Raw genomic sequence first — 25,449 nt, 5'->3', positions numbered from 1 at the left:
TTATTATATTTATAAATTTATAAGACGTAAAAAACTAGCAACACATGAAATGTCATTTTAGTCTACGGAATAAAAAACCGGCCAAGTGCGAGTCGGACTCGCGCACCGAGGGTTCCGTACGTTTTAGTATTTGTTGTTATAGCGGCAACAGGAATTTTCTATTTGTGTGTGCTAACGAATAAATAATACATTATCTGTGAAAATTACAACTGTCTAGCTATCACGGTTCATGAGATACAGCCTGGTGACAGACGGACGGACAGACGGACAGCGGTGTCTTAGTAATAGGGTCCCGTTTTTACCCTTTGGGTACGGAACCCTAAAAACAGACTATAAGTATATATTTTTTGTTCGTGTACTACCAATTTCTTATCATTAACAAAGCTGTAACCGTACCCCGGGGCCGTTCTAAACTATGCTGGGGCCCTTGGGCACTCAAAAATTTGGGGCCCTTTTGGGAAGTAAAGACAGCGAATTAAACTTATACCCGACCCGACCAGAGGGCCTACCGCGAACCACGTTCGACGCACTTGTAAATTCGTATGTAAGTGTGACAGGGAGGCAACATGTGGTGAACGTGGTTCGCGGTAGGCCCTCAGGCTCGGTTGTTCACTGTTACTGCCTGTCCTTCGGGGACCCCTGAGGAAGGGGGGCCTGGGCACAGGCCCCGTGTGCCCTTATGGCAAAGACGGTACTGCTGTACCCATGTCAATTTAATATTTGTGCAACACACAGTCAACAGCAGGACCCAGCTAAGCAAGCCAGGTGGGAGCAGCTGGCCAGGTGTTCTAAATGAACATCCCACCGTCTTATTCTCATAACAACAGAGTTGTGTACATCCTTTTGAACACCTTCCCTGCTTCTAATGCTGACAGTACTTACAATATGGGGCATTTTCTATAAAAAGGGACCTTATTGTCGATGGCGCTTACCCCGCACAGCGTCGCGCGGCATTGTATTTATATCAGTGCAGAATCCCATCCCATAGTGCAGAATCTTACGACCAGCTAAGCCTAAAGATAAGCGATGCTTGTGCGCAGTTACAGACCTGGTTTTCAGCAAATGGGCTCATACTAAATTGCTCCAAGTCAAACGTGATCCTATTCTCTGGTCGGAAGATTCCACTGCCACCATGCATGGCTAGCAGTCCGATGCCAGTGTGCAATGAGAGTAGGTTCCTTGGGTTTATAGTCGACTGTAACCTTAACTGGAAGCACCATGTTGACAGTGTCTGTGACAGGTTGGGTAGTGCAGTCTTTGCGTTGCGAAAGATGAAGCCACTTATCTCGAAGGAAGCTCTAAAGCAGGTGTACTTTGCTCACTTCCATTCTATTATGTCGTACGGCACGCTCATTTGGGGTAACTCCACTGATGCCAGAAGAGTCCTAATAGTTCAGAAGAGAGCAATTCGTACACTTGCTGGAGTAAAACATAGGCAGTATAGGCACCCGTGTAAAGAACTTTTTATTTCGGAATGCATAATGACTACTCACAACACCTGTTTGACTTAATAATATACGTGAGAAACAATATTGCTCAATTTTCTCGTGTAGATTGTCCGGGAAAACAACTGCGTAACACAGGTCGTCTTAGAACAGTTCCTCGTCGCTTGGTGCTTTCAAGAAGGAACCCACGAATCATCGGACCTACTTATTTCGAGCACCTACCCGCCGAGATAAGAAACGAGCAATGCGACGAAATATTCAGGTGTAAATTGAGAACCCTTTTGTTGGAAAACCCTCTGTACTCAGTAAATGAGTTCATGGAAATGACATTTTGATTCGTTCTTATTGTTTCTTATTAACATTGTATTCTTTATCATAAAGACGACTCTTATTGGGAGATAATACTATTTCTTTGTTTGTTGACGATTCTTATTGGGAGATATTATTTGTATTATTTTGTACCTACTGACAATGTAACCACTGTTCCCATTGGGATTAATTGAATTTTTATTATTTGTTTCTATTTTTATTGTTCTTGTGTGTTGGGTTTTTATTGTTTAGTGTAAGTTTTGACATTGTAAATTTACTTATATTATGGATTTGTAAGTATTGTGTTGACAATCCTTATTGGAGCTATAATTTTATTTCATTAGTATTGTTGTTATTTTCATTTTTATTTTGACGATCATGATAGAAATTCTAATATTTTTGACATTAATGCAAACTTATAATGTAATTGTCCTTCATGAAATAAATCATCTAATCTAAATCTAATCTGATCTATCGGAGCATCGTTAATAATGGCGTAAGCGCCATAAACAATAAGGTCCCTTTTTATAGAAAATACCACATATAAACGCAATTTTACCGTAAATATGTCCTAAAAATCTTCCTCAGAGGTACGAAAATTTTGTAACTCCATGGGAAAGGAAATTACACTTTTTTACATTCCTCTCGTTTCTAAATTATTTTCTTTTAAAATCAATATTTAGGTTTTTAATTATTAAGTTTTTCTTCTTGTCAACAATGTCAAATCAGAAAAAGGCAAAAAGTCATGAAAATAATTAATTATTAGTAGAGATGGTTAGAAAAACCACGTTTGACAAAATTGATGAAAAAATTTGGCGTTTTGATGTTGTTGCTCAAAAAACTTATTCAAATTTCAAATGTAATTTAAAAAACTTAAATGGAGGTCAAAATGCAAAATATGTATAATCCGACAAGAAATTGTAGAAAATTATTGAGGGAGCCACTTTCTTCGTAACTGTCACTTTTTGACGTTAAATGCAACATGGCAACTATGGATGGTATAGAAAGGATGCCAATCTCTTATGGCAGAATTGTTGCAAAAGTGACCGCTTTCAGCTTTAAATAATAGTTCCTAATCTCTCCGGTGGCGCTAGTTAGGCTCTGGGACATGGGTATAACATGAACCAACAAATAACCCGACCAAATTACGTAGGTTGTTTTTGGTAGTATTTCGGTGTATAGTGGCGCCGCCTAATTACTGTTTTTTGATGGCCACTTTTCATACATAGAGATTTGGCTCCTTTATATAGTCTCCATGATGGCAACAATTTAGTATCTATGGAATTTTTTTAGTTCAGTTTTATTTAATTTCTACAATTTTAAATCGCACTATACATGTAAACTAATGCATTTTAATGTAGGTATCGTAATAAAACAGCAACTCATTAAACATGGCATTGTATCAATTATAATCCTCTTTGCATAAAGTAAACTCGAAATTTTAAAGGATGTCTCTGGCAACAATTTGAGGCTCAATATATTTACCTAAATAAAAATTCAATCCAACATGTAAGAGAGTAATTTGCCTGCGATCGAACAGTATCTATGATTTTGAAAATAATATTTGTATACAATTGTATGGTGAAAATTGCGGGTGCCTAAATACGTTTGAGCGGTGGTGATATTCTTGAATGATCTGCTAGATGGCATTGTACGTTACTAAATGAAATTTATATTTATGTTTGAAATTTACATAGTAGGTACTGTTACAATTTAAAATAACACGTCAAAATATTTTTTATTTATTTATTCCCTAGAACATGAACCGATAGAGGGCACTTCAGTAGGGTCACAAACAAATACGTAAATATAAAATGATCTGAGGCTATTATTGCTAAGCAGCTTGTCAAATAGAGATCGGGTGAGCTTTTACCATTAATCCTATATTTTATCTGTGCTTAACTGAAGCCTAAACAGTAATAAATTATTGAATTAAAGCCGGAGTCAGGTTTCCTAATAAAATCTAGACAGAATCTCGCCTAGATGTCTACCCTATTGAGTTTTGATTCATAGTCAGACACGTGATATCGTCAGCAGTGTTGCCAGGGCTCTTGAGTCGTAAGTTACGTTTCGTATGAAAAATCATATTTTTGTTGCAAAGTCAAATTTTTCTTATTGCATAAAAAAAAGAAAACCGACCTAGTGCCGCCAAATCATAAGTCACGCATATTGTCGCACATGTCACGGAATGCCAAAAGTCACGAAAAATGCGATTTTCGTGACCATCTGGCGACACTGATCGTCACATATATTTACCACCGCTAGGGCTATTTATTGAGAAATATGAGAATCTGTAGTTCTCTAATAGGTCGATTTTTATCCGTTAGAGTTGGATACATATTGGCTGATTTGAAGAGCGCCTCTGGGCCCTACGCATACTGGGCGGAAAAAATGCGAAGTTTGTGTCAAAAAAAATGTACCCATGTAATTTAATGTCGAGTTAAGAAAATAATATATGATACTTTTTCGTAACTCATTCAGGTTTTTTAGGAAATACGGTGAAATTGTGCTTATATTGTACAGAATAGGGATCTATCCACTATTCACCAAATTTTATCTAAATCTGACGAAAAAAAATCGACAAACAAAACGGTCCTTTATTTCATACTTGACAGATTACGCTTTTTACGTTCGTTTGTTTGTTAGTAAGTTCCTAAGGCCAAAACGTATTTTGCCTACGGAACTCCAAAATCAAATGACAAACTAGGCGATGACAGACTATGGATGGTATAGATAGGATGCCAATCTCTTATAGCAGAATTGTTGCAAAAGTGACCGCTTTCAGCTTTAAATAATAGTTCCTAATCTCTCCGGTGGCGCTAGTTAGGCTCTGGGACATGAGTATAACATGAACCATATAAGGCAACAAATAACCCGACCAAATTACGTAGGTTGTTTTTGATAGTATTTCGGTGTATGGTGGCGCCGCCTAATTACTGTTTTTTGATGGACACTTTTCATACATAGAGATTTGGCTCCTTTATATAGTCTCCATGTGACAGACATTGAAACGAAATAAGTGACGTAAAGGTCGTAAAGTACGTTCAAAAACAAAAGCTTGGCGTATTTATTGAATAATATGAGTTATTCACTCGGAAATGAGTGGCTTAATTTCAAACTCGGGTAAATCCATCTTTCAGATTATGCAATTTTAGTATTAAGAAAAGGTAATAGGGTAGATATTTGGTGAGTGGGTCGAATGAATTTACCCAAGTTTAAAGTTAAGCGATAAAAATAATTAATATTTAACGCACGCTCGTAATTTCGTTTACTCAGTTGCCGCCTCATTGTTGGGAGTTACATGGAGTTTTGTCTTTTAATTCCATTATTGTATTATAATATTAATTAATTGTTATAAGACAGCTATTATTAATTTCGTGTTGAATATTGTTTACGAACGATACGCATTTACGTCAAGGCATTAAGCGCGCTACAGACTACGCGGCGTGAAGCCGCGAACGCGAGTGTGGAGTCGATTTCGCTGATTAGCGAACTAGAGTCCACACTCGCGTTCGCGGCTTAACGCCGCGATTCGAGCACTAGTGTGGAGGGCCCTTTATGTGTAGAAGTAATATTTATGTCAGTTTTCTCACATTGACACATTAAATTTATTAACACTAAACAAACATTCGCACGTAATACCACACCTGTGATAATTTAATTATTAACAATAACAATACTTCGACATTGACAGTGACAAATATGGTAAACAAAACATATTGTCTGTAGAAATGTATAGAATGCCTGTTATGGCATTCGCTACGCTCAATTTTGTCTTTAAAATAAACTGTAATACAGATGTAATGCATAATTGTTTTCCATCGTATTTTCTCGGAAACGTTCGTATTTGTCATGCAACTTCAATCAACCTCAGTACTTTTTGTACCGAGAGTGACTGAAATAGCAAGACACGTTCGTACGTTTCCGTGAAAATACGACGTAAAACAATTTTATGCATTAAATTTAAACAAAAATTAATTTAAGGCAGTAATTTTTCCACTTTTAAATTTATTCTAAGCTTAATAGCATCGATCGCAGACGTTTCTGCTTGTTCAAAATTAATTTTATGCATTGTCATTTTGTTTTTAAGTTGTAGGTACATTGGACCCGTTTTTTTATTTAGATTTTTTTATGTTAAGAATATTTTTGCTCAGAATCAAGAACTCTTTGTATCCTTAGAAAAAAAGTGTTCCAAAGTTTTAATTTCCATTCCGTTACCATTTTGAGGGTTCCGTACTCGACTCCGACTCCGCTGTCCGTCTGTCTGTCTGTCTCCAGGCTATATCTCAATGACCCGTGATAGCTAGACAGTTGAAAATTTCACAGATGATGTATTTCTGTTGCCGCTATAACAACAAATACTAAATAAAATAAATATTTAAGTGGGGCTCCCATACAACAAACGTGATTTCTTTGCCGTTTTTTGCGTAATGGTACGGAACGCTTCGTGCGCGAGTCTGACTCGCACTTGGCCGGTTTTTTTATACAACTGTTGCATAATATACTATAGTTACTATGGGTACTGAATCTCCGTGGCGTAACGGTTTATTTAAACAGTGGCTGTAATAAACTTTGTATGGCGGCTACGGACTGGAAATTTTGGGAGTTTTTCTATTTAGATCGAAAAAGCTCGTGATTCTGAGTACAAATAACATAAAAAATCTCAAATCCAACAAAAAGTGTAGTGTAGACCAGACCAACGTACAGAATGCCCATTGTGGCATTCGCTACGCTCAATTTTGTGTTTAAATTAAACTGTAATAACATGATAGGATGGGGTAATGACTTGTAACATGATTGATACATAATATAGGTATTTGTTACGGAAACCATCATTCATTTTGATGTAGTAGCAACGAATGCAATTATACGATCTTATGTAGGTAAGTACATAGTTTTAAATAACCTGGAGGTCGATTTTAATTAAGAGTCCCCGGCAAGCTCGGTTCTCCATACAAACGTACACTCTCATTTTAAAACGACTAGCTAGTTTTCTCTGAAACTTTGTACTTACAATAGGATAAGGTATATCTATCTCTGTAATTAGTTTATGTAGCTTCAGATACAATAGTTAAAAAAATACAGCTAATTTAAGTTTTTCATACAAAACTTGTTTTTGCTCTATTTCATTTGTTTTATAAACTGGAACTGAATAAACTAATTACAGACCTAGATATACCTCATGTCATTGTATGTGCAAAGTTTCATTACAATACAACACGTAGTTTTAAAATGAGAACGAACCTCCGTTTGTATGCATGGGAAGGTGAAATTCGGTCGAGCTTGCCGGGGATTCTTAAACAATTTGTTATGTTTTTGATACAACCTTGATCATAGCCTTAGTAATTGGCTATCAAAATGATCAAAAATTGTAACAAGTTATTATATCTTAATTGGGTTCCTGATTTTGGTTCCTATGTACAATAATGTATCTTATGTGTTCCTGAAAGTTAACACAGTGTTAACACAGGAGACAAATTGCCACAATAAATACTGGCCAAATTAAAATTGAGTTTTGGCCGTTATTAATGAAATAAGTCTCTCACGGCTCTGGTATCCTTAACTTTCGGGAAGAGACAATACAAGACACAAGACAATTGGATTTTATGAAATACTAGCTTTTGCCCGCGACTTCGCCTGCGTGGAATCAGTAACAGCAGCTAGCGTAAGTTTAGCGCCTGGATAAAGTGTAATAGCAATCATTAAATTTGAGCATAACCCAAGTAGCACAGTAGCTGTATCTAGGTATAGTAGCCGAATAATGTCTGGGTAACTGATTATCTCTTACCCAGTCATTATTCAGCTGCTACACAGCTATTTGTGCTAATTGGGAAGCTTCATTGCTTGACATCAATTATCAGGCTTGACATCAAATCTTTCAATTCCACCCCCCTTTTCACTCTTTAGGGATGATTTCCGACATAAAAACTATCCTGTCCTTCCCCGGGACTCCAACTATCTCTATGCCAAATTTAAACTAAATCGGTTCAGCGGTTTAAGCGTGAAGAGGTAACAGACAGACCGACACACTTTCGCATGGATATGGATTACCTGATAGTAAGATAGTCAAAAAGCTAATGACCAAAATTAAATAAACTATCGGCCCGATTCAAATTTTAATAAACTTCATAAATTAGATCTCGATACGATATGGATTGGATCTGTCAGTGTCCACCAATAAATAGCTGCCAGATGCCTGAATCCAGTAAATAGCGTTTTAGGATAATGTAGCAAACCTGTCAAGTTTCGTTCCTCTCACTGTCATGTACATGTACTATTTTCCGGGGCTAGCCCTTAATCCATGAGCCCCATTCAGATTTAAGAACCTGTTATGGTTTTGACCTTATTTTGATACCATCTTGAAGATTGCTCATGCTGATTGGCGCTTGTGAAACGAAGCCATCATTGTACCTCTTTACAAAGGAAAGGGATCACAACTGGATTGCAAAAACTACAGAGGCATTAGCTTACTCAGCGTCGTCGGCAAATTGTATGCAAAGATATTGATTGAAAGAGTAGTGAAAGAAACCGATGAGAAAGTATGGGATGCACAAGCGGGATTCCGAAAGGGTATGGGATGTACGGATCAAGTCTTTTCCTTGCGATGCATAGCCGAAAAGTATTTGGCCAAAGGTCAGAAGGTCTATTGCGCTTTCGTGGATTTGGAAAGGCTTATGACAGAGTGGTAAGGAATGAACTTTGGTCGGTACTGTCGGTGTATGGATTGAGCGGCCGTCTCATTCAGGCACTGAAATCGCTCTATGAGGATTCCAGTGCTTGTGTGAGGGTAAACGGGTCGTACACTGAGTGGTTTAGCATCGAAAAGGGTGTTAGGCAGGGGTGTGTAGCGTCACCGTGGCTGTTTAATCTGTTCATGGACAGTAGTTTGCATGATTTGAGAAATGATGAATGTGGGCTGAGAATGAGTGGGTTACCCGTCAAATGTCTTCTTTACGCTGATGACCTGGTATTGCTAGCGTCATCGGGTGAAGAGTTGCAGGAGATGGTAACTAGAATGCATGGATCTTTTGAAAGGAAAGGAATGAAAATAAATGTAAGTAAGACGAAAGTTATGGTATTTGAAAAGGAGGAATATATGACAAACTGTGAAATTTTGATTGGTCAAGAAAGAGTAGAACAAGTGAAAGAGTTTGTGTATCTGGGAACATTATTCACTAGGAACGGTAAGCATGATAAAGATATTGAAAGGAGAGTGAGTGCTGGAAATCGCGTGAATGGGGCACTTAACGCTTTTATGAGCAGCCAGAAGGTGTCGCAAAAGGCACGGTTGGCTGTGCATAGAGGGGTGCTGGTGCCTACACTTATGTATGGTAGCGAAAGTTGGGTATGGCAGAAGAGGCATCAGAGCCAAGTGAATGCAGTAGAAATGAGAGCGTTGAGAAGTGTGTGTGGTGTGAGATTACAAGATAGAATTAGGAACAGTGTGATAAGGGAAAAGTGTGGACTGAGCGAAGATGTAGTGACAAAAATTGAGAAAGGTATGTTGAGATGGTTTGGACACGTGGAAAGAATGAGTGGAAGAAGGCTAACAAAGAGAGTGTATAAGGGAGAGGTAGAAACGGGAGTTGGAAGGGGCAGACCTCGGCGGACTTTCTCTGATCAGATCGGGGAAATCCTGAAGAAAGGCCAGGTCAAGAGCACCCTAAACCGGCGAGCGTGTATGAGGAATGTTATGAAAGTGAAGGAAGCGAAAGAGGTATGTCAGGATCGTAGCAAGTGGAAATCCGTGGTCTCTGCCTACCCCTCCGGGAAATAGGCGTGATTATATGTATGTATGTATGTATGTATGAAACGAAGTGAAAGGTTACATACGCGACAATCGCCAAGACGATCATCAAATTCGTATCAAAACCAGTTCAAAAACGTTGTTAAATCATTTTTTTATTTTAAGTTGTACACTAGGTATGATTTGACACATATTTTTAGTACGACCCTGAAGTTTTTTATCCTCTTTTTGACGGTAGGTAATTGCGATTCCATTAATTCCAATTAGACTCGACAAAAATCGCGTTTATAGTCTGGCTACCACAACTTCTGTCAGTAATAACCAGGAAAATTATACTCATACCTTTCTTTTGGGTGCTAGTACTAGTGTATGACAAAGGCAGTATGATACTCTCTTTCTATGTTTGAAATGAGAGAGGGTCAAACTATACTTATTCTTTCAAATCTTACTGGCAGAAACCGTTATAAAAAATAAAACGCAACCACAGATACCGGTTTCCCTGCGGCAGCGCTAGATGGCGCGCGCAGGTTGTTTATTGTGGCGGCACGATTTACAGCCCGATCGGCGATAACCGCCCGGTGCCTTGTAAAGAACCTAATTATAACTATATGTTGCGTTTTATTTAGCTTTTAGTAGTAGTAGTAGTAAACTCTTTATTGTACAAATATACACATTAAAAATTACATGGTACAAATAATAAGATGTACAAAGGCGAACTTATCCCTATGAGGGAGGCTTTTATACTCTGCAAGCCAGCTTTGTCAGGAGATAAAGGCGTGAAATTCAAAATTTGTACGAGAGATGGATCGTTCGCGCCAACATTTTTCAAATTTGGCGTCTTTTTCTACTGATAAAGCCAGCTTGCCAGAGTATGCATGTTGCGTTTTGTTCAGTTATTACTTTTGGTTTTTTTTTGGTGAATACTGTTATAGGTTGATAGGTGTTAGCTGATTGCAATTAGGTCAAGTTAATACTTACTACCTTACTAGGTTAGGTTAGGTTATTACTAACTAGTCTGTACTTAGGGGCCTTAGGGCAGGGGTGCGAATCTCCTCGCTTCGGGCAAACTCGGCTCCGTTCGGCTCAGCATTGCTCCGAGGAATTATTAGGGTTGGCATAACTTGACGTCCCTTTGCGTGCACGACCACAGATAATGACTTGAATTTTGACAACCCTAAGTAGCCAAAAGGGATAGTGTCATACATTAGAAAGGGACAACATGATTCGTCCCTGAATCACTGTCAAATTTTAGTTTTTTTGGGAAGTGTCATTACTGTACGGTAGTACTATTATTTATTCTGTGTCGTTCATAGTTCATAGTAGTTAATTTACACGGTACACGTAAATGGGCTTTTCTAAAATAAATATTAAAAACCTGATTCTTTCAAATCTGGACGTTCTTGGGCTTTCTACTGGGCATTCTACTCAGAAACGACAGCATTCTCCATCCTGCCATTAAAAAAAGATGTCCCAAAATGTCCACTCCATTACGTCACGTTTTAGTGTGAAAACTTTTTCACTTGTATGGGTGTGACGTAGAGGAATGTCAAACTTCGGTTTTGTAGGAAGTTTCCTTTCTGTACGGTAGTACTTTTATTTATTCTGTGCTTAGGGATATAAGTACCTTTAAATAAAATACTTAAATAGGGGATATTAACCAAGTATGTATACATATTAATTTTAATTGTATCGGGAACTCATTAAATAAATACGGTACGAAATTACCATATTAGCTTGATATCGCATTTAGGTACCCTATTCCTACCTTTAGAGCCTTATCTTTAGAGCTTTAGTAGGTACCTATAGGTATTTATAGTTGGTCAAGCAAATCTTGTCAGTAAATAGGAACAAAAAAACTATACTCATCGTTTTCTTTTGGGTGCTAGTACTAGTGTAAGACAAAGATAGTATGATTCTCTCTGTCTATGTTTGAAATGAGACAGTCCTTTGACAAACTATAGCTCGATATTCTCGTTAAGTGTCCATTTTGCACTTAATAGTTACACAGAATATACTAAGAAATAATAAATGGCGCAAAAACGCAAAATTATCACAAAAATGTGACACCGCACTAATAAGTACATAAATTAATTCCAAATATGTCATTGAAGTGTCACTGTGACATTAACTGAGTTGCCTTTGCCATCAACACTTATTAATTCATTAAAAAAAAACTTTATCTATGGAACAGTTACGGCCAGTCAGCCATTTTAAGCGCGAAGAACTATCCTACCCGTTCTATCCTACAGAAAATTCCAAATAAGAATGAGATAGAAAAACAGTTCGACTTAATACGGCGTTGTTTTATAATTGCGTTTTGTTATTGCTTTGATAATTATTATAACGATTGATATGAATATAAAGTAGGTTTCGGAGAACAGTTTGTTGTTTTATAGGGTGCAAGACTCGTTGAAAGAAATTAAACGTATATTTCAATGAGCAGCTGTCCAGATAAGGTATATGGGCTTACAACTATATGTAGAATAGAATAGATTAGAATATAAATAATTTATTCGTTAGCACACACAAATAGAAAATTATACAACAGAGAAACATAAAAAAGAAAAAGTGCCACGAAATGGCACATGTACATACATATTAACATACAACGTAGATAAGTATAAGTAGTACATATCTATTAGTACTATATAAAATAAAACGAATTTTATAGTCTGGGAAACCAATTTTGCCAGTAGCAGTAGAATAAAGAAATATATAATTATTTGGGGACAGTCTTACACAGATCGATGTAACCTCAAACTAAGCAACGCTTATAATTGCATGGGTAAACCTTAACAAATCAAATTATACACTTAATTCATCCTTAAAAATCACTGTACTGATAGGTGAAAACTGCATGAAAATCCGTTCAGTAGTTTTTGAGTTTATCGCGAACATACATACCTATATACATACAGAAAGACGCGGCGGGGGACTTTGTTTTATAAGATCTAGTTAAGAGCGGAAATTCACTATACCGACAAACCGATATTTGAATAATATTGGAATCATATCAGATCAGTTAGCTGTAATTCGCGCGGGCGTCTCGGATGGATCAGATGGATGTGCGGACAAGTCAGAACGAAATGAACGCACGAATGATATGATTCCAATATGATTCAAATATCGGTATATCGACTTTACATTTGATTTGTGCTTCGCGCTTAATTGTGGGTTCCGGGTGCTATCCGCGCGCTAAGTGTGGAACGCGCTTAACCCATCGCGTATTCTGTACACTCAACGACCTGACATTTCGCAAAAGAAGCCATCTACGGTACATTCATTATGAAACTATTTGTCTGTGTATAGTTTATAATATCATTTGTGGTTATTACGTTACTATGTAATTAGTGTAAAAGGAAAGTAATGAATAACACATTAGTATGATGTAATCTAATTAGAATAGGATACTTATGGCATATTGGTGGCCTAGCTGCGTTCGACTGTCAATCAAACCGAAGGTCGCGGGTTCGTATCCTGGCTCGTACCAATGATATTTGATATTTGCGAATCGTTTATAGGGTTTCGTTCCTCAAAAGAAAAAAAACGGAACCCTTATAGGATCACTCGTGCGTCTGTCTGTCTGTCCGTCTGTCACAGCCTATTTTTTGGTGAAAAAAAAAACATCATGAGGACACCGGACTCCCAATAAGGCCTAGTTTTCTTTCTGGTTTGAAAGGTCAGAGGCTGTAATGGAAATAGTTTTTGTAAAAATTAGTTCCTACCTATGCCAATTCTTGGGGTTAGTTTGCCGGGGAAAAATGCCGGGACAAAGTTAGGAAAAGGAAGGGCTTCGGAAGTGGGTATTGGATTGGGATTAGGATACATGTGATTCGTGATAATGGTAATAGGCGGGTCCACACAGAGCGAGCAGCCTCGCGAGGAAATTGCCGTGCGAAGCAGCTCGGTCCGTGTAGACGTGCCTCGTCCGCATTGCCTCGGGCGAGGCACTAAGAGGAATATGTCAGTTTGACACTGCTAAGGCAGTCGTGGTAAATGCTACTGGTCAACGCGGTATTCGAACCCACAATCTGAATTGCCAGTTCAACGTCCAATTATAATTATTTATTTAGTATTGATAACAGAACTAAACACAAAGAGGGATGGAACCAAAGACTGATGAAAATAATAATATATGATCTGAAGGCTGATTCTGATTTATGGGTTTGAATTGGATTTTATACCATACATTTTTAAATTGTCGCCAGGCGTGTCTGGAAAATGAAAATAAGGAAAAGGAAAATAATGGAATTTAATCGAGTTAGACCCGTTAAGGACATTTAATATGGATTTTATACTACCATGAAGATAGCTCACCTTTATTGATGCATGGGCAACGAAGGCGTGCGTGAGATAAAGATAAAAATAAGATAAAAGATTGTTTATTGCACAAAGAAAAAGAAAAGTCAGAAATAACAGCAGGAATTAATAGTAATGCGCATATAAGTGCGTATACAGAGATTGCAGAGGTCCCCGCACTAGGCCAGGCCTGTATCGCGGGAGACCACCAAGACAATAGCCGAGATCGTGTCAAAACCAGTTCATAAGCATTACAAATCATTAAATTAGAATCGAACTTCTAATCAGTTTACATTCTCCGAATTTACATAATAAATAACTAAAAGTTATGATTACTATGTCTTAACCGACTATAAATGTCTCGTTCGCGTCATTCAGATTTATGATAGAAACGTTTCTGATTATAAAAGTCTGAAATTGTGAAATGCATGGAAAACGTACCAATATAAAATGTTACGGTTTTCAATCGCTATTAATAAAGAAGTAGTTTGTAATGTTTTTTCGTTTTGCTGATATTGAATTGATTTATTAGAATTCAATATCGGCAAAACTAATAATTTTTTATTTAGCAGAAACGTCTGCGAACGATGCGAGCTTTTTTTTTTAATACCACGTCGGTGGCAATCAAGCATACGGCCCGCTTTATGGTAAGCAGTTACCGTAGCCTATGGACGCCTGCAACACCAGAGATATTACACGCGCGTTGCCGACCCTTTAAAAACCTGTACACTCCTTTTTTGACCCCATACTGGAAATAAATTAAAAGTGGAAACATTCTCTGTCTTGGGTGGGACTACCGCCGGATCGCTAGCCCTGTGCTCTTCCATCTGAGCTACCAAGAACTTACCCAATACAGCGAATATTTCCACCAAATGTCGACGCGAAATCGGAAAAAGCCGACAGAAATACGACCTTTCTAACTACATATACTTTCTGGAAGTAAATTTTAATTTAAAAACTCCAGACAATATTAAAACAGCGCTATCTAGTGAGTTTGAATGAACCAATAACCAAACCCTACGATGGTTTTTGTGTCACAAAAAGTTAGTCCGTTTAGGAGCTACGATGCCTCAAACAGGTGAAACAGGCATAGATACACAATATACACATCTCAACTTGAAACTTAAAATCATTTCGGTTTTTCAAGGAACCCTCAGTGTGCGAGTCCAGCCAGTTCATTTGACTTAAATATTGTAAATTAGTGTCAACCCTAGACAACTACACACTATGACAAGCATAGACATACTACATATATACAAGTAGTTATAGACGCGCCACCGAGCGACCGGGGGTAAGAGAAAGAATATTCATATAAAATTTGGGCAGCATAGGATTTTTTCTCTTTCACTCTTATAAATTTCGGTATTTCGCCATCGCCTCCTACCTACGATGCCACCCGGTCTGTGATAAGGACAAAGCATGGCACTATTTTCTCTTTCCTCTTATAGGAATCGCAATAAGACTATCTTTCTCTATCAAAGAGTGTCAGGCCCTTGATGACAAGTGACAACCCTAACCTAGTCATTGTCATTCTCCAGAAGAGGCATTAGGGTTTTTAAAATCTGTTTTTAATTTTGTACGCTAAGTACGAAGAATATCGCACAGTGACCCGCCTCTTGCTATCTCTATTGCATGCACATAATTATATAGCTGTCCCGCTCGCAGTGTCATTGACCGCCGCATGATGCCAGCGAGACAGCAATATAATTACGCGCGTGCGATAGAGATAGGAACAGGCGAGTCTGTACGAAATTCCTCATTATAAGCCTCCTTCCTTACTTGCAGTTCTCGTTCGTAGTTTCATATTGTTGTGAGATGCATTACTAATAATTTACAATGCCATTCCGAGTGACATGCAAAACATAGAAAATAATAATTCATTCCACAAATAATTAAAAATTAAATTAAATAATCATTTATTGCAGATCATAACAATCCATAGATTTTGTTAGTTTGTCTTAAGCTAAGTACCTAAGTGTTAGTAATTAAATAAGTTATTCTACAACTAAAAAGAACCAAACGCCATACAGGTCAACATACAGGTCGCCCAGTTAAGACCACCAGGTGCCTCCATATTCGACAGTCGTACCTGTCGGATAATACTTTCAGAAAACTGTTGGGACTGCTTCTGGCTCTTTGCATTAAGGAGGCTGAGCGCTTACGCAAGATAGCATGGAAACCGTCTGTGCGCGCCTCAGCAAACATCGTCGAGGCGCTGCAGAACCTTGACAGCCCCATCAGCATTAAATAAATGATTAATTAATAATGCCTTTTATGACATACGTGCATTTTGTAATGTTTAATTGTAATTTTTAATCTAACTGTCATTATATTTCATTATTGTTATTACTAATTTAACACTGACATTGTATTATTTAATTTATTTAAAATGAATGTTCTTTATTGTTATTTATTTTGATGATAGAAAATGTATTTTTCTTTTCTTTAACTGTTTCTGACGTGTAATGTTTTGTGTGCATTTACGAAATAAATGATTATGATTATAAAGTCAATATCATATCAAAATCAGCGTTTTCAAGTTCGAATGTCGCTTCAACATTCTAAAATTCCTTTCATTTTCTCAGTCGTCAATATTGTTCAGTAGAAGTAATAACCATTACATTATCATTCACTCAGTACTTTATATAGTTCATTCATTCCACGAATTATCGATACTGAGTCTTGTTACAGTGACTTTAAGGTATGATTTCGGTTAATCTTGTCGTCATAGATTACCTACCACACGATGGGGCATTGCAGAAAAGTGTCGGGTACGTGACGCTAATTTTTTTAACACTTGATAAAGCTATGTAGCCTTACCACGAGCTTGACTCTGACCTGACACTGACATATACGCTAGCATGTGCGTAACATTCAATGCATCTCGCTCGTACTGGCATTATATTAGTGCGAGCGAGATGTATAGAAAGTAAGTTACGCAGACGCTAGCGAATATGTCAGTGTCGAAGTCGTGGTAGCTGTAAGGAAGCCGATATTACTTAGCATGATAACGTTTGATAACTTAGCTTTAATATAAGCTTCATAAACCAAAAGTTGTCTTCACTGAACGCCGTTATTATCCTCGAGTTGCGCGAGAAGCGATTGAAATGCTAGGCAAAGGGAGGCCCTCTCATGATGTTAAATTTCCATATTTATATTGAGATTAAGTGTATGTTATGTAATATTATTAGTTAAATAAATTGTAAGTTACGTGCTTAATTTGCGGACCTTAAGACCTTATAGTACCTATGAAAGACATAAATTACTGATTACTGAAATCAAGAAGCACCCCAGAAATTTTAATAACAAAAGAACAAACATTTTTTTAAAACTATTTATTTCAAATTCAAATAGCATTTTTCTTGTATGGTGGGCCTTAGGCCATGTAATTTAATTTGACATATATCGACACTCTACAGGAGGTGATCTATGGTTACAATATAAGGGTGTGTATACACTGACCATATTAAAAACATCATTATATTTAATGCGTTTATTTTGCAAATTGAATATGATTGATGAAGAACATATATGTGATGATTTAATTTATCATTACATGAGATATGTTTTATACCAGACTACCTCTGAAATGTATCTCAAGTGTATGTATGTGTGTTTTTGCTTTACAGCCTAAATATGTTAACGAGTTTTGATGTTAGTGTTGTTAGATTTATTTTTAATATGAAACAGATGAGCGTATAGTAAATATGTATACAGGGTGAAATTTTAACCACCGCGTTCACTGCGTAGTGACTTGATAGGTCAAACTGAACAACTTTTATTATGGGGCCAATGCCGAAATCGCGAAACAAAAAAAATTACAGTTTCATACATTCCGGCTGATGATGAGCAACTGATTTCTATGGGACAGCCAAATTTTTCTTCACTTTTCGGCATTGGCCTCATAATAAAAGTTGTTCAGTTTGACCTACACCCCAGGCCAAAAGTATGGAAACAAAGTTGTTTTCTTTAATATCTCAATGTTTCTATCTTTGTTGTATATATTTGTAAACTAAGACTTACATTAGGCAAACCTAAAAGATTAAAAATACACGCTTAATATCAAAACATCCTAAAATATTGAAAAAAGCTAAATAATAAAGTAGGAAAAGTTACATAATTATACCTACCCTTTAATTACATGAAAAAAATGTTGAATTGGCAACTATCACAGCCAGAGTAATTTACTTTTAAAATGTTCTATTATTATTTTTACCTAATTGTCAATGAGTAGTATAAAATCCATCGCTTAAAATATCACACTTTTTTATTGAAATAAAAGCTTGTTTCCATACTTTTGGCCTGGGGTGTATCAAGTCACTACGCCGAGTTTGAACAGTGGTTAAAATTTCAATCTGTATACATATTTACAAATATACGCTCATCTGTTTCATCATCATCATCATCATGTCAGCCGATAGACGTCCACTGCTGGACATAGGCCTCCCCCAAGGCTCGCCACTCCGACCGATCCTGTGCCGCTCGCAACCACCGAATTCCCGCGACCTTCACCAGGTCGTCGCTCCATCTCGTTGGAGGCCTACCGGCAGTTCGTTTGTTTGTTTGTTCATCTGTTTCATATTAGAAATAAATCTAGTCTAGTCGCTAATAGACATACAAAACCGGATAAACAGATATCAGGTTACTCACGCAACTGACTAACCTAAGAAATATGCAAATGTATGGTAATTCTAGACCTAGTAAAAAGTAGTAATGGACTATTAAGGTACAGTTTACCTTACCGATACCAAAGATTGATATAACTCCGTAATAGATGGATACAGTCTAAGGAAAAAACGTGCCTCTAAAATCAAAAAAATTTAATTCTCGATCATATGATTCATATGTCGCCACTAGCTTTGGCCTACTCTCGTATAGAGGGCGTTGACGGTTTCGTTTGTTATTTATAATTTTAACGCATATCCGTTAAATAACATGGGTCAAAATCATATAAAAATAATTAATGCAAATAAAAAATCATTTATCCATATTTAAATAAATTTTAACGTATTTTTATAAATCTTCATTTTTAGTTTTAAAGTATGTCGATAGATGGCAGTGAATTTACAGTGGTTACAAAATTTACTATGACAGTACCGCTCCATCTTATTATATCCTCTTCGCCGATACAAACACATTGACTAATAGTAAACTTTATCTCATTGCAATAACTGCTAATTGATTGCCATTTAAGTAGTTTCCTTATTTTAATTAATGTCATTACCGGGTCTCACGTGATTAAACTTCATTATTTTACCTTTTTTCCGACTTTATTATTAGTATAGGTGGAGAGGACGGGAAAACCAACCTTCGACACTTGATGACCTGCCGACTCCAGTTTTGAGTTTTTTCTTTTGGCACAATCAAACTTTATTCAGTTCACAATTCACAGGGCGGCACTGATGTCCATGGAGTACTTTTTCACATGATTTTGAGTTTATTTAGATGAGCCAATTTTTGAGCTCGCGCGCGGTGATAGGTTTAGGTGGCACTGGCGGTTGAATGAGGGGAGTGGGGGAATAGGAAAATATGTTGCCAGGTATAAATATATAATAGGTGCGTTCGAGTGGTGTGTATGAGATAATAAAAATAAACTTAAAATTAATTAGAAAATGTATGAAATATTCACAATGGCGTTGCCAACTTCGGGGCGCCTAGAGGTTTCCTCTACATTGCGTTAAGAGTAAAAAAATTAATCTAGGTACTAATACTAAGGATTATTTTCCTTTTTAAACTAAGTTTGTACTATACTAAACTTAACTATTGCGTAGGTAGCGGGCAGAGCCGAGTTACAGGACGGACATAAGTTCCTGAAGAAGTAGTTACTTTTGCGACGCGAATTACATTATCTTTTCCTGGGAAAACCTCTGAGACAACAGCGAGAGGCCAGAACATAGGATGAGAGTGATCATCTTTAATGACAACAACTGTTCCCACACTCACAGGTTTGGAAGGTGAATTCCATTTATCGCGTTGTTGAAGAGAAGTGAGATATTCCGTGCTGAAACGGTTCCAATAACTTTGAACAATTTTATTTAGGAGCTGATAGCGAGTTAACATATTATTTGAAATATTACTGTCAATTTTCTCAGCGGGTAAAAATTTAAGTGGAGTAATATTTAAGAAATGACTTGGAGATAACGCGGTCGGATCGGAAGGATCCGATGATAGGACGCAAATTGGACGACCGTTAAGAAGCCCCTCAATTTGAACCAAAATAGAATTAAATTCTTCATATGTTAAAATTTGATTCCCTATAGATTTGTATAAGTGAGTTTTGACTGACTTGATATTAGTTTCACTCAATCCGTTAAAATGCGGTCCATAAGGTGGACTGTGTTTAAATTGAATCTTGTGTTGAGCAAGGTAATTACTCAAATAGTTGTTATAATCAGTGGACTGTATTAGCGGGTAAATTTCGTTTAATTTGTTTTTCGCACCAATGAAATTTGTACCTCCGTCACTATATAAAATTGAAACAGGACCTCTGCGTGAAATGAAACGTTTGAAAGCGGCAAGAAATAAGTCCGTGCTTAGATCGGAGACCAATTCTAAATGAATGGCTTTTGTTGTTAAGCAAACAAACAGACAGATATAAGCCTTATGGCTTTTAACTCCGCGGCGGCGTATATGAGTAATATAGAATGGTCCGCCGTAATCGACAGCTGTGTGTACGAATGCCTTGACTTGAGAGACGCGTATAGCGGGGAGGTCACCCATCGGTGGCTGAGTAGATAATGGTTTGAGTTTGAAACAGGAGTTGCATTTGTGTACTCTTTGGCGAATTAAATTTCGAGCAGATAAAATCCAATATTTTTGTCTAATTAATGCTAGTACTAAGGCGGGACCAGTGTGCAGGTTCGACGAGTGATAATAATCTACTAAAAGCGATACTATTCTACTTTTTGCAGACAATAGTATTTGATGTTTCTGATCGAAACCTAATTGAGAATGAGTTAGTCTACCTCCTACTCTTAGGAGACCCTGGTCGTCAATAAATGGATGCAGTTTTAAAACTGATTTACTAGGAATTAGTTTGTTATTTTGAATAGCATTAAGCTCGCGAGAGAAATGTGTTGCTTGCTCGTAGCGTAGCACGCGGTATTCTGCATATTCTAAGTCATTTGGAGTTATGGAACCTTGAGAGTGAAGTAATTTTGAAAAGCGAAATGCGTATACGAGTGAGCGAATGAGTTTAATCCACGTCGAACATCTTACAGCAAGGTCATGAATTGGGTGCGTAGGTTCGACCGTAGGTAATACAGTTTGCGCGGGAAGCGAAGTAACTTTAATTTCTTGTAAATCATCTTGTTTATTATGATTTATTTTAAATTCCTTTACAGGCCAGGTATTAATCGGAGCGGATAACCATTGCGGGCCGTGGAACCAGAGTGAGTTATTTATTAATCCTATTGGCGTTACAGGTCGCGATACAATATCTGCAGGGTTCTCTACGCCACGAACGTGGAACCAGTGGGAAGCGGGTAAGTATCCATTTATTTGAGCGATACGATTAGCTACAAATGTGTGAAATTTATAAGCGGGCGAATGAATCCATGTGAGTGTTACAGTGGCGTCTGAAAAAGCGTATATTTTATTTATAGTGCATCGTTTACTTAGGACATCGCGAACGGAATTTATTAATTTTGCGAGTAACACGGCAGCGCAGAGCTCTAAGCGAGCGAGGGTTTTATTAGAGTTGGAAACTTTTGATTTAGCGGTGAGTAATTCTACTGAATTTGCGGTTGAGTTTTCATCTGAGTCTACGCGTACATAGATCGCAGCACCATAGCACTGCTGGCTAGCGTCGGCGAATCCGATTAAAGTTATTCTATTTTTGGACGTGATGCCAATATGGCGCGGTATTTTAATTTCTGATAAATGCGGAAGTTCCTGGTGGAATTGTTTCCATTTGGAGACAATGAAGTCAGGCACCTCATCATCCCAATCGAGTTGAAGTTTAAAACATTCTTGAATGAGTAATTTCATATAAGCTACAACCGGGCTAATTAGACCTAGCGGGTCGAACAAGCGCGCGGTGACAGACAGAATCGAGCGTTTAGTACAAGTTTCTGGAAAATCTATGTTTGTTTTAAAGTGAAATTGATCATTCGTAGGCTGCCATTGCATACCTACGATTTTAGTATCAGCGTTGGGATCATCATCAAATTTGACTGCAAGAGGGCTTTTCTGAGCGGATGGGACGCGCGACATGAGTTGAGTATCATTTGAAATCCATTTAACTAAGTTGAAACCTCCCGATTTGAACATAGCGGTCATCTCTTTATATATTTTTTCTGCCGTATCCACGTTATCAACTGAACTAACGTAATCGTCAACGTACATATGGTTTTCGGCTTCATAAGCGGCGAGCGGGAATGAATCACGGCTATCTGCGGCAAGTTGTCGCACGACGCGCAAAGCTAAATAGGGTGAACTAGAAACACCGAAACATACTCGATTAAATTGATATATTTCGATCGGTGAATTAGTGTCAAACCTAAATAAAATTCTTTGGAATGAGTGATGATCAGGAGAAAGTTTCACTTGAAAATACATTTTTTCGATATCTGCGGAAATTGCAATTGAAAACATGCGGAGATTTAAAAGCAATTCGAAAATATTATTCTGTAGAACTGGACCTACGTAAAGTAAATCATTAAGGGATTTTCCTGAGGTGGTTTTACAACCAGCGTTCAGTACGATACGCGTCTTTGAAGTTTCTTTGTCGGGACGATAAACGGCCCTATGCGGTATGTAATAAGAATCAGTGTTTTGAAAATTATTCGGAACCTTTATTAAATAACCTTGATCTATGTAAGTTTGAATAGTTGCGTTATAATCGGATCGTAATCCAGTTGAGTCGAGTTTCTTTTCTAAATTTAATAAGCGGTGCTTCGCTGCAGAATAAGATGATCCTAATTCGGCAGGTGAGTGTTTGAACGGAAGAGCAACGGTATAGGTACCGTCGTCCTCGCGCGTATAAGTTGACTGAAAATGTTTTTCACATGCTTCGTCATCTGGACTAAAATGGGTCTTTTCTGGGACATTTTCGATTTCCCAAAAGCGTTGCGTTAATTGATCGAGAGCAAAATCTTCAGTTTGGCAAAAGAAAGTCTTTTCCAAATTGTGAGCGTTTAAAGAGCGAGTTTTATTTTCGAGCGAATGAGGAAAACAATGCGCCCTTCCTCCGGCGATATATCCGAGAGTAGTTTCGATACCTACAACCGAGGAAGTTGGCGAGGTCACCTTACCTGGTCCGAGTAACGTGGGGAATAATTCATTACCTATCAAACAATCTATCTCGCCCGGTAAGTAATATTCATCATCGGCCATCGGCAAACCTTGAAGATGGTCTAATTGCGTGATTTCTAGCTCGGCGCTAGGTAAAATGTCCGTAATTTCATTCATAACGCGGCAACAAACGGTATAGGAACAGCGTGAGTCGAATCGAGAGTGTATTGTAAGTTGCGTTATTCCAAACGCGCGGTCTTGTATTTTTCCTATGCCATTAATAATAGCGGGTGCGGGAGTAACTTTTAAATTTAAGCGTTCACAGCAAGCCTTTGTTATGAAATTAGTAGCCGCTCCCGTATCCAAGAATACACGGAGGCGATGCGTTTGATTATTACTATAAACGTTAACAGACGCAGTCGGGCATAAAACTAAAGTGTCACTATTTAAATTTCGAGCGGGAATTGTAACAGAAAGCGCGAGGTTATCGTTTGTCTGGCCGCCGTTCGTGCGGGCTGCAGTCGCCGTAGGCGAGCGCGGCTGACGCGGCGGGTGGGACAGAGACGGAAGATTCGATGTGCTACTACTGCTTGGACGCGGTGCTGGAGCAGCGCTCGTGCCAGCCGAGTTGTTATTATTGTTTATATTTGAATCAGCTGATTGCAAGGAATGCGTTGTATTCGACTGGGTCTCGTAATGTAACAAAGAATGATGTTTCTTATTGCAAATCGAACACCTATTTGTTGATTTACATGTGCTAATATGATGAAAACCTAAACAGTTTATGCAAAATGTGTGTTGACGAACTATGTCGTTGCGCGTTTGAGTATTTTGTTGTAAGAAATATTCACATTTAAATAGCGGGTGAGAGAGTTGAGATTTACACACTTTGCATGAGCGAGATTGAGTGAGACTGAGAATGTCAGAGTTGTTAAACTTGCTGTAAGTTTGAGGTTGCGGATTTGTAACTTGAGTACAGAATGTTTTTATTTTATTAGTTTGCGTTGCGGGTTTGTTAGTACTGAATGATTGAGTGCGAGAATTATTATTATAAATTTGCGTGTGAGAGCGAGACGGTGCGTGAAGTACTTGGAGTTTACTCTGTTCGGTTAGAAATTTCTTTAAATCACTAAATTTAGGAATGTCGATATGTCTATGAGCTTGTTCGAACAGGTCAATCATAGATTTGTCCAACTTACTTAAGGCAATATGAGTTAGGATGAAATCTGATAAGTTATCAATTTTCAAGCGCTGTAATGCCGCTTCAGCGGAACAAAAGTTATCAAGTATATTATCGACTGACTGCCCAGTCTTTTGTTGTAACATTTGATCTAGATAGACAGAAGCCTGTACCCTAGTATCTTGGTATTTTGCTAGAAGAGCTTGCCATATGATGTCATAGTTTTCAGAGGTAGCGGTTATTCCGGAACAAACATTGAGTGCTTTGCCGGAGAGACAGCCTATTAGGTACTGGACCTTTTCAGCATTTGTTAGGCGAGTATTAGCGTGTATGACACTGCGGAAATTTTCATAGAATACTGGCCACTTAGTAGGAGTACCATCAAAACCTATGAGTTGAAGAGGGGGTAACTTCGTATTAAAATTATTATTTTTCTTTTGGTCCTCAAGCTCTTGCTTCAAAATAGTTTCTTTTTGTTTAACGTAACAATATAACTCATCGAATGTATTTAAAATACTATAACTCGGCTGAGCCTCAGGATTTACTTTGAGTTGTTCAATTATAAGTTTATCTACGGTTTCAATATAATCTGAACGCGTTTTATCAGCGGATTGAGTCCTCGCTAAAAACTGCGTGCGAGTGACATCATCGGAAACCCTCAAGCTTAAATTATAAACTTCTTGAATTATTTGAAACAGAAATTGTTTTTTATGTTCTAAAAAGGTAATCATCACTTCCTCGTCGTCTTTCATTTTGTAATGAGTCAGTTAATAATAAGGTAAGTATGCGTAATTTGCGTAAAGTTATAAAATGAGAGTTTTGTTATATAAGTAAAACAAAATCAAAGCGACGAGGTTGACGAATTTTGCGGGCGAGTTTAACTACAAATATGGCGGGTTGGTAGGTAGATAAATCGCGCGAGCGGCGAACAAATTTTTACAATTGATTTTACGAAATATGCGCGATCTACCAAAAATATGCTTTTAATCTTATAGAATGAGTAAAATAACTGGTATTTATTAATAATTAGTTGCGAAATGAGATGAAATAAGCGTGATGTGAACCAATTAAAGTATGACGGCACGTTGTGCGTTTTTAACAAATATACGTATAAATTATACTTTTGAGTGTGTGATTACTGTAAATATGTATGAAATAATGATATATTGATATAGGAAGGATCCGGCTCGAAGGACCAACACTTGGAGAGGACGGGAAAACCAACCTTCGACACT

General features: G+C 37.6%; 2 protein-coding genes across 3 annotated transcripts in view; one reads left to right on the top strand and one right to left on the bottom strand.

Moving 5' to 3' along the window:
• LOC134752828 (homeobox protein invected-like) overlaps positions 1-25,449 on the top strand; it is a 103,612-nt gene that overhangs the window by 4,388 nt on the left and 73,775 nt on the right. The window lies entirely within an intron of this gene.
• LOC134752623 (uncharacterized) lies at positions 1,101-25,392 on the bottom strand. The gene is made up of 2 exons (XM_063688293.1): positions 21,052-25,392; positions 1,101-1,178 (listed from the first exon to the last, which is right to left on the bottom strand). Exons 1-2 carry the CDS (start codon positions 24,964-24,966, stop codon positions 1,101-1,103), a joined length of 3,993 nt encoding a protein of 1,330 aa, XP_063544363.1. The 5' UTR covers positions 24,967-25,392.

The sequence above is a fragment of the Cydia strobilella genome, chromosome 25 (assembly GCF_947568885.1).
Source record: "Cydia strobilella chromosome 25, ilCydStro3.1, whole genome shotgun sequence".
Taxonomy (NCBI): domain Eukaryota; kingdom Metazoa; phylum Arthropoda; class Insecta; order Lepidoptera; family Tortricidae; genus Cydia; species Cydia strobilella.
Note: the sequence above shows the minus strand (reverse complement) of the source record. Positions and strands in the feature narration are given on the sequence as shown.